Source organism: Notothenia coriiceps, unplaced genomic scaffold (genome assembly GCF_000735185.1).
Source record: "Notothenia coriiceps isolate Sejong01 unplaced genomic scaffold, NC01 NC01_scaffold00005557, whole genome shotgun sequence".
NCBI lineage: Eukaryota > Metazoa > Chordata > Actinopteri > Perciformes > Nototheniidae > Notothenia > Notothenia coriiceps.
In genome coordinates this window covers 51616-62272 of record NW_011338258.1, presented here as the reverse complement: position 1 = coordinate 62272, position 10657 = coordinate 51616, and the positions used below count along the sequence as shown (strand labels likewise).

Below are 10657 nucleotides of genomic sequence, written 5' to 3'. Positions count from 1 at the left end.
CGTGTCGTCGTCGTGTCGTCTGTGTGTGTGTGTCTGTGTGTGTGTGTGTGTGTGTGTGTGTGTGTGTGTGTGTGTGTGTGTGTGTGTGTGTGTGTGTGTGTTTATATGTTTACTTCTATGTTATTTGTTGTTATTTTTCTGTACATACCGTGTTTAACATGCACAATTTTCTTCTGCAGGAGCAATACCAGAAAGAACAGAAGAAGCTGAAGCAGGAGTGGGAGAAAGCTCAGCTGGAGGTGCAGGAGGAGGAGAGAAAACACAACGAAGAGGTAAAATCACCGACTGCTTTTGTGTGTCCTTCCTAGTGTTGTTATGATTCTAGTATTTCTCACGCAGAACCCTTGAGAAGTATCGGTACTTGATACCATTTTCAATACTATGTTAAAAAAAAATGCACACAACATTTAGGGCATTACAAAGCCTCCGACATTGTAACTGATCAAAAGGCATTGAAGTGAAAGTGAAAATGTTATATAATGTTATATTAAACTGGAGCGGATTAGAACAGTGACGAGAAGAGAGCACTGAGGGAGTGAGAGGAGGCGGAGGTACGTGGGCAGTGCAGCGATGTGTGTTAACTCGTTGAGAGAACAGAGAGAAAGAAAGTGCAGCTGGTTCTGCATGTAACCATGGAGCGGAAAATAAATGTTGATCAAATATTTCAGAGTGACCTCACACTAAAAACAAACAACTAACTCAAACCCTACTGCGGCACAAACTAGCTAATTGCATGCAGAATAAAGTCCATTGTCCAGGCAATCATTTAGTTTGTGAGTTTATTTTCTTAGGTTACAACGATCATACAGCACAAAGAACAACGGCTATTACGTACTCTCTTGAACTAAAACTACACAAAACAGCAAGAAAAGAAAAGTGTAACAATTAAATATAACAAAACAATGAAAAGTTAAAAAAGTGGCCTTACATGATGTGTCTATATTTATTTGTGTACATCTTTCAGGAGAGAAAGATCCTAGAGGAGACGGTGACACCATTAAGTCCCACCGGCTTGTTAAACCAGCAGCCGGTCCAGACAGGGACGACTTCATCAGCGACAGAAAACAACGCGGCAGAAGGAGGAAACGTTCCTCCACAGCAAAACGGCCAAAGAAGGGAAGCGACCGACGACCAGCATGAATCCAAGCTGCATTTTTTCCAGGGTGAGGAAAATGCAGGAGGTGTCCACATGTGTGTGCCTGCACAACAACTTCAACCATGTGTTCCTCAGAGTTTCTTTGATGAAGTTTATTTTTATGATTTATTTGTGTAGATTCTCCATGTGATGGCGAGCCTTCAAAGAAACAGGAACTGTGGAAGACGGCCTCTCTGGACCGCAAACCTCAACTAAACCAGTCACAGTTTGTTAAAAGGTACGATAGGATGCTTTTGTGCACTTTTTTTTAGATTGCTTCATGATTATCCTAAATATATTTCAAGTTGTTGTTTCCTTTCTGTGTGTTTCTTATTTCACATTTAACAAATGGATTAATACGTTTTATATGACATTGAATCTTGGAAGAATTTACTGTAAAGATGTGCCCAAATCTCTTGTTAGTTAAAAAGGTCTGAATAATTTAAATGATATTATGTATAAATATTACCCCTGAAATGTGTTTTTAACATATTACAGATGTTTTAAATGTGTATTTATGTAATGTTTGTTTTCACCACAGGTCTGAATCACATGATGCTGTAACAAGCAAACCGCAGCCTCCCCCCACATCACCTCAGCCCCCCTCACCCACCAGGTAAATACGCATGAACACTTAAACACAACAACATGTCTGAAAGAAATGAAGCTGCAGTGTTTAATGGTATCCGTTAATGTCTGTTTTCCTGCTGCTGTCTGTGTGTAGGTGTGTGAGTGGGAGGAGACTCTGTTCTGGTTGTTCTCAACCGCTGGGCAAAGGAGCCGCCATGATCATCGATACACTCGGGCTGTTTTTCCACGTACAGTGTTTTAAGGTACTGAGTTATTCTACCATTTTTAAAAGTCAGAAATGTTTCGCAGTGCAAACACATTTCCGGATTACATCTTTCTCTTTTCTGTAGAATTGTAAAAGTTAACTGTTTTTGTGTATTTCTCTCCCTCAGTGTGCAGTGTGTGAAGGCCAGCTGGGTGACGCCACTGTAGGAACTGATGTCCGTATTCGTAACGGACTGCTGAGCTGTCATGAGTGCTATATCGCATCTCGAGGTGAGGACACATGCCCAAAAACAAAAAGACACACCTAGACTGGCACACATTCTTATATCGTCTTTAATTAGCCCTGAGAAACATAATTTTAAGCAACTTTTTACTTAACCAAACATAGTTCAGAACATAGTTGATCCTGATTTTGGTCACATTCCTACCATCTGTTTTCTAAAGTCATGCATCTTTTTTCTGATTTCTGACTTAACTTACAGTAGGTCTCTTCTCTTAAGCTTTATATTTGTGAGCCCTCTAACACTTATTCTCTATTCTAAAACTAATGGTCAAGTCTTTTAATTATAAAAATAATAATAATTTAAACTAACTCTATTTAAAATGAGGTCAGAGGATATCAATTTGGCAATGTTTTACAAAGTGGCTCCAAAAGGGAATAAGATCACAAATTGTTATTAAAAAAACATATTTATAAAAGTATGAGAGCAGACTTTAACACTTTTCCATGATGTTTGTATGCAGGCAGAGGTCAGCCCACCACACTATGATGACCTGGATGTGACCTGGAACCCCTCACTATCCCTGTCAGTGATTGGCTGGAGAAGAATTTTCTCATTTTGGACCTTCTGGAATACTCCTGAAATGCACAAACAGCTTTATGGATGTCACTGAGAGCAAAAACTGGACTGACATATGGACTGGGTTACAAAACCTCACACACACACACACACACACACACACACACACACACACACACACACAGTACAGTACAACGTGTGTGATTAATAACTACACACATGTATACACTTTACTTAATATGTGTAGCATGGATGTAATCAAGAAATCAGTGTATTTAGACATGAAGCACATCCGTACATAGCACAGTTAAGATATGGCATTACATTTGTCCATCATTCCTAAAGCCAGCAAGGGGAGATTTGCAGCACAGAAATACATAAAGCATATCAACTATATTTTGAAAACAAATTATATGAAATAATAAGTTATTTCCTTAGGTTTCATTTCATCTCCAATCACAATGCTTCCGTAAGAATAAGATAGGGAGGGAATTTACATTTCAAGCCAGCAGCCATGACATCATCGAATTATGAAAACAGCAAGTGAGTGAGTTATCATTGCACGTTTATATGGATAAAAGAAGACATGCTAATTCATTTATAGAGCAAATAATAGATGGTAAAAATAACTCTGATATAATTTTCCTTTCAAATATATTTTTCATTGCTCTAAATCTCCAAGTGCTCGACCAGAAATGAGGCACAAACTGCATTTATAGACGCTAACATAAGCTCACATGTGATGCTAGAAGCTGAACCACCACCACATAGTCTCAAATTCCTGATTCATCAACTCTGCTTCTCCACTGATCAAGTGACTGGATTACCTGAAGTAGCTTGACCATTATAATGCCTTACTCATCATAATACTTTCTCATTCTTTTTTGTGTTTTGTGTTTACAGTTTTGCATGAAAGAAGAACATTATATAAGTTATTGCTCAGATGGAGTAGTGTGAGTTTGACATTGTTATCATCTCAACAGCTAAACTTTGACTTTCCTCTTGTATGTTGTACATCACCATGATATTTTTTAATTGCTTTGGGAATCTGGCAAACTTACACTACCATTTTTCTCTTTATAATTAATTTTACAGGAATGAGAATGCATGTTAATAATTATATAATTGTTGTTCTTTGGATTTTTAAATATTTTCCCTTTAGGATGTTTTAGCCATTGTTTATTCTCATAGACTGTCTGCATCTGAATCAGTGCCTTATGTAATGAATGCGAGGGTTTGGGTATGTGCCAGAGTGATTCACACTCACACCGACCACTTGGTCTCAGCACATTGTGTGTGTGTGTGTGTGTGTGTGTGTGTGTGTGTGTGTGTGTGTGTGTGTGTGTGTGTGTGTGTGTGAAATAATGCATGTATAGATTTGAATGTGATACCAGCAAAAAACATTTTAAAAGGATCTCCCTATCACCTGCTGTTCTTTTCCATATCCTCCCATGAGCTAAACCAATGACACAAAGTGATTTGCTGCTTCCCTGTTAATAATTCTCCTGTATAATGACAGTTTCACAAAGCCCTATAATCTCTCCTCATCTGCCTCTATCACAAGTGTTGCCTGCCCAGAGTCTGAGCTGAACGCCTCTCTCCTCTGTGTGTCTCTGAACAGCTGACAGCGTCTTCGTCACTCAGAGGAAGACAGCGCTCAGTTCTTTTATAGCAAGTGTATGTTTATCAATAAAATATTTTAAATGGGATGCTGTCTGTCTTCTTTTCCCTGTCTAACTGCACTTTAATAAAGACACCATGGTGAAGTAGGTTAGTGATGACCTACCGGTATGTTCTACTCCCTGAGGCTGTGACTCCGGAAACACTGGTTGGATAGAAGTACTAATGTTTCCTTGCAATAGTGTAAGAAACAGTTGAAGTCTCTTGGATTTAATATTGAGGGATTAACATAGTTTATTTTTACCATAGTGGATCTCCTATTATATAAGTGATGTGCCTAATCTCTTTCTTTCTTTTTCTTTTTTTTGTTAATCTTCTATGGACTAATCTTGTGCTATTAAGGTTTGTATGTTTGCTTCTTGAGATAGATCAAAAGCAAGTAAAACAAAAACGATATACCTCATTGAATTACAATATGCAGGATATAAGCACAACATTTAAACACCATTTTGGAGACAGGGCAGAAGGACCCAACTTGGTGATCTGTCATCCTCAACATTTTTTCCATCAAATTAGCAAAAAACTATTGAAGCCCAGTAAGCATTGAGCTTTTGAGGCACCAAGGCAGTTCGCTGCACTGCCTGGCTGGTAAACCATGTTTTTCAAACACTGCCCACAATGACCATCAATTTGAATAAAATAAACATCTGGCAAAATCTCAAATTCTTCAACAATTACAGTGTAAACGAGATAGTAATTATTGTGAACAATCAAAGCCTGTGATATATGGCCAATGGGGATGAACCCCATTTGTTTAATTTACCCGTTAAAGTTAAGACATGACTGATAGAAGACAAAGGGACATTTTAAATACTAAAATTGCTATAATTTGTATTATTAGTGTTTTCTTAAGGCATTGTTTGGCATTTGAGAAAGTTCTAAAAGAAAAGTAATGGATAAGATAACCTTGGACAGTATAAATTGCTGTTTAATGATAAATGTAATGGATAAGTAATTCAATAAAAAACATGCTTGTGATAAAATATGTGTCATATTTAAATCGTCTGGCTGCCAAAAAAGATAGCAATTATTATATTTGTGTTGCATAGGATTGCAGGACAATGTTTTTTGATGTATCTGCTGGTGTTTATGAACAGCAGAAATCAGGCATTTTATTGAAATTGCGGTATGTATTGTGCCAGGAACCAAAGTTCAACGCAGAACGGAAACATAAAATAAGGGGACCGGAAGTCTACTAATATTTTACCACCCCTTTTTTAGCATGTAAGCTAATGTCAGTTTGGTGTTGTTTTGTCTTTTCTTCTTTATAGACGCGGAACATCACAACAAAATGGACTCACGGGGACCCGCACTTTACGCAGTATGTACTGGTTTATTTACGGTAACGGGTTGCTAGATCAACGGCTAGCTTGTTCTGTAAAGAGTTAGCTTGTGTTAGCTAGCCAGTAAGCTAAAAACATCAAAACAAACGACTGTCATCTCTCAAAAATGATCACATAGCAGTACTTTAACTGTAAACACATGTACCATCCAGTAAAACCGACATGTGGTCAGTTATCTAGTGGTTTCTCAGCTGTTTCCTGTTTTCAGGGCGAAAGTCAGATTTTTGTGCAGATTTTAGATTAATCATAACAACATTTTTGGTTTCGATTATCTTGCAGGCCAGAAGAGTCATCCACAGTTTTCCAATCAAAATGACCATATATTATTCCTCAATTTATGGAATAATGACAACCTTGTAGATTTGAGTTAGAACATTATTTTTTATGCTAGATACATTCTTTATTTACATTTTTACTTTAATTATTGTTTCGGCGTTTCTGAGCTAACACACTGTACATAACTCTCTGACGTCCCCTCTAAATGACTTGAGATTTCTACGTATTTTCCCTCTTATTGTATCCGGTTCCTACCTATTTATCTGTTTCTATTGTTGTTTTGATACCATAGCGACGTACTTTTACTAGAGGGTTTCTATTTGTGTGCTAATTATATTTATATTCCACTACCATTCAAAGTAAATAGTATATCTCTTACTCCACTACATCTACTTACTTTGCAGATTTAGAATAATACAACACGAATCTACAAATAAATTATGATGCAACATTAAAGAACAGTACTTAAGTCATTAAATAATTTCCACCTTTACCAGCTGCAACATAGGTTCACCTTATATATGGAAACATGCAGTTGTATCATTTTTGGTATATAAATATATGAATATCTTATTTTTTGCAGTTAAATCACCTTTTCTATAACTATAAATAGACCTACTGTCTAACTTAATGATATGGTGTTTGCTTTAGCCGGCAGGCTCCTCGGTAGATCTATCCCGCAGCACAGAGGAGGACTCTCTGGTGGACGGACCTCTGATCCCTGCAGACGCCCTCCACTCCGCCATCAGGAGAAACTTTCAGAGCGTACCAACACCTGGTCATGCAGGCCTGCTCTCTGTGCTGCATGTAAGTTACACACACATTCACACACAAACATACACAGGCCTTAATGTTGTCGATGTCATTTACATTGTGTATACGTGACATGTGTTTGAATGAGAGTGATGGGTTCAATAGGGACAGTTTTTACTTTGGGGTCTGAGTGTCTGTGTGTTCGCTAGTTGTTGTAGATGCACTTTTCAAGTAAGACTAATTGCTGAATATGAAGGATATAGCATGTGAATGAAAGTGTTTATCCAATATACCTTTTTAATCTGGATATTTGTAGTGACTTTATTTTTGTATGTGTATCAATAGTCACCATATGTTCTTGCTCTCTTCTTTGTTTCAGGTTGTGTACGTGGTGTTGTCAATGTGTGTGGCGGTGCTGTGTGTGTTGGAGTTTGGTCAAAAGGATGTGTGTAATAATATATTGGGTAACGTGCGAGGCGACAGTGTCATTGTGTTTGGGAAGGTGTGTTTATGGGTGCTGGTGCTGTTGTTCACTGGGTGTGTGCAGCACCACCACAACCAGGCCCGCAGCAGAGGGTACCTGCGCTTCTACAGACAGACGCAGGGCCTGAAGCACCTGCCGCTCACCGTACACTCTGCAGGTACAGACACAACACACACAAGTTTGTTCTTAAACTTGATTTTGATAAAGATATATCTGATTCATGACGTCCGTTAAATTGCAGATTTGTTCGTACCTGTGTCCTTGTAATGATCAAACCCATTCTCTTTGTAAATAAACAGCATATGATAGTTCCTTATTAGTGTGTCATAAAAGGGCATGAGACTGCAGGGCTGTGCACAAAGACATTGTAAGGAAAGTTGAGGGACTGATTGCCCAAAAGAAAGACATAAACAAAACCTGTTGTGGTAAAAAAGTAAACCAAACTAGCTTACATATCTAGTAGTTTGGTGGTGGACACATTATAATACAAAAAGACAGAAAAAGTATTTGTGAAGTGTTGACTTATTTAAAAGACCAAAAATGTTGATAGATATAAAAAATTATAAATGATGAAAATATGTGTTTTAAAAGTGTTTTAACTAGGAAGAAGTTATTTCAAATGGTTGCTGAATAAAGAATGAATTCACTGCACATGTACAGGTCCGCTTTCTCCACAAGATGGCAGTAATGCTAAAGGAAGAACGTGTGTGTATTTCTGTGTTTTTTGCAGGAAATGTTCTGCTGCTGGTGGTTCTGGCTGTGCGGTTATCACAGACTGTACAGACCTACATGCTGCTCAGCGTCCTCGTACTGGAGCTCCTGATCGCTGTGCCCTGTCTGCTCTATTACACAGGTAAATTCATCCAAGATATTTCAATATTGAGTCATATGTTCACTCGAGGGTTGCAGATCTACTCTTCTTTAAAACAGCGGATATATACTTGGTTGACTTAAGTATGGATTTATTTTCTTTTTTACTGTATCTGTTGTCCTATGGTAAGATTGTACAGTATATACAAACCTCTGCACACATGTAGCCACATAAATAGGTACAGACAAAGCATGATTACAAAAAAAAAAAAAACAAAATAAAAAACAGAAAATTGGGTCTAAATATTGGTCCATAACTACGAGACTTTCCTTAGTTCTTTTCACATTTAATAGTTAGTGTTTTTTTTACTAAAACAATGCAGAAATGCAGCATAATTTCCCTGTGGTTGTGGGTGGGGGTTATATCCGTAGCGGAGAGGCACACCCTGTAGATTACATTACACACACACACAAACTCACACACTCATACACTCACTACCCCCCACTCTATCTGAGCAGATTCGCATCACAATACCTGCCCTGCCCTTTTCAGACTCGACAGCATGACAATAAGCCTTTCAGCTCTGTCTCTGTCCCTCTGTCCCTCACTCCCTCCAGTCAATTCAATTCAGTTTGGATTTATCGTCAGGAAAGTTTAGAGAAATAATCAAAATAAAAAAAGACTCAATATGAAATCTCTCCCTCTTCCTCCCTCTCTTTTTTCATCTTCTGAGCATGCAAACTTTAAAAAAAAAATCTATTCAACTATTGTCTTGTTATCTGTGCCTTTTGAGGGAAGGAACCAATTGGTTAAGTTTCAATTATTTCCATCTGACTCCACTGTGTTGATCACTTGCTTGAAATGGCTTAAAGCTGCAAAAACTCACCAGGGGATTCACACTCGGCCCACACGGTTTCACTTTACATAATGTGCCATGAAAGCGTCACATGATTTGAGAAAACAGGGAACTCCTGACCATTGGGAGAGCAAATGTGATTAATGTTCTCGAGCTTTCAAGCCTTTGTGCAGTCTAAAGTTTAGATTCAATGAAACAGTAGGAACATGTTGATTTGATTTGTACAACTAATTTAACTAATAGAGTAACCTTGTGAATGAAGTGCTGTTCCACTGTTCTGAATTGAGAGCGTAGACTCCCACAAATTAAAAACAGAAACACTGGAAAGTATCAAGACATACTGTTCCTTATAACACGCTGCTCACTATTGGAGATATTTATAACTACTGTAGCCCCAATTTTCTTCACACAGGTAAAATAGAACAGGGGAAATATCTCATTAAACCTTTGATTAAGTTGTGGTTGTCGATATCATCCATTGATATGTCTTGTTTTGGTTTAATATGCTTTGTCAGCATGGCTATAGACATTATGTTTTTAGTTGTTCCGACATTTTGCCAATCTTCTCACAAATTAAACACTTTGTAGCATCCGAGAACACCCTAGATTGTAGTTACCTCCCTTTCTGTAAAAATGGATAAAGTCCCTCTCTGTTTGTCTGTCCTTGAATTTTATCCACACCTCTTCGTCTGATCATTTTTTCACAGCTGTATTGCTAAGGAGTAGCAGTAGTACCTTTTTTTTCTAAGAGCATTTCTAGAGAAAGCTTCAAGCAGCAACACCACAGGAAAAGCAATCGTTTTCTTCAAATAGACATGTTTTTTATGTGAACTGTTCTTAGAAGATTCTATTGGCATGTTTGCAATGGGACTTTAAAATGATGTTTATCAAACCCAAATATATCTGTACCTCAAAGTTTTGGATAATTGTTTTGCTATGAGACAAAGTTAAACTGATGGTTTTGGTTTTAAATATTATAACCATCAGAGTAAGGCATCAAACATCTTTGCTTTAAAAAGCCCTACAGTGGTACATGTATATGTAATCGACAAATAAATAAATCTGCTTTAATGTGTATTTTAGGTTAAGTCCAATCATTTATTTTGTATCTGTATACCTTTTAACAGATCAACTTAACAGTCAATAAACAATAAGTATTTAGACATTTCTCTGTAATGTTGGTTGACGTCCATTATACCAGCCCTGCTCTCAGTAAAGGAACGCTTCTAATCAAGAAGTTGCATCACAGGATATTGATATATAAGAATCTGTATTGAAAGGAAATCCATATTAAAGGTGTGTTTGGCAGCTGAGGGGCACAGATTGAGGCTCCAGATACCAGAGAGGCAAGGAGAGAAGATAAGAGGCATTAGGATATAGCCTAGCCAAAGGGTAGACTTGGACCCCCTCCACCCAAACACAGGGACACACACACTTACACACACACACATTGTCCCCGTGTTTACAGTGAGGGGGATCCAGTGTGGGATGGGGGTATCTGTGTTCGCCGCCACATTCCTGCTCAGATCAGTGCAGCCAGGCACGACGCAATCCGAGCGACGCCTCGCAGCACAAACCTTTTTTAAGCATGCTCACACACACACACACACACACACACACACACACACACACACACACACACACACACACACACACACACACACACACTCTCTCAGACTTAACACCTCACACTCTCAGTGACCTCTTTGCTGTGTGTGTGTGTG

At 38.1% G+C, this 10657-nt stretch overlaps 2 protein-coding genes across 2 annotated transcripts in view; both read left to right on the top strand.

Annotated features, from left to right (window-relative positions):
• LOC104942990 (LIM and calponin homology domains-containing protein 1-like) overlaps positions 1-4433 on the top strand; it is a 28239-nt gene extending 23806 nt beyond the window's left edge. Inside the window, exons 24-30 of the mRNA XM_010768302.1 lie at positions 180-272; positions 965-1163; positions 1274-1373; positions 1677-1751; positions 1860-1968; positions 2098-2200; positions 2675-4433. Of these exons, the coding sequence (XP_010766604.1) occupies positions 180-272; positions 965-1163; positions 1274-1373; positions 1677-1751; positions 1860-1968; positions 2098-2200; positions 2675-2700 (705 nt within the window). The 3' untranslated portion in view covers positions 2701-4433. The remainder of the gene's footprint in view (positions 1-179; positions 273-964; positions 1164-1273; positions 1374-1676; positions 1752-1859; positions 1969-2097; positions 2201-2674) is intronic.
• A 1148-nt stretch (positions 4434-5581) lies between these two features.
• The window catches only part of tmem192 (transmembrane protein 192), a 9729-nt gene continuing 4653 nt past the window's right edge, over positions 5582-10657 (top strand). The window contains exons 1-4 of the mRNA XM_010768297.1: positions 5582-5731; positions 6681-6836; positions 7162-7423; positions 7997-8119. Coding sequence (XP_010766599.1) covers positions 5702-5731; positions 6681-6836; positions 7162-7423; positions 7997-8119 — 571 coding nt within the window. The 5' untranslated portion in view covers positions 5582-5701. The remainder of the gene's footprint in view (positions 5732-6680; positions 6837-7161; positions 7424-7996; positions 8120-10657) is intronic.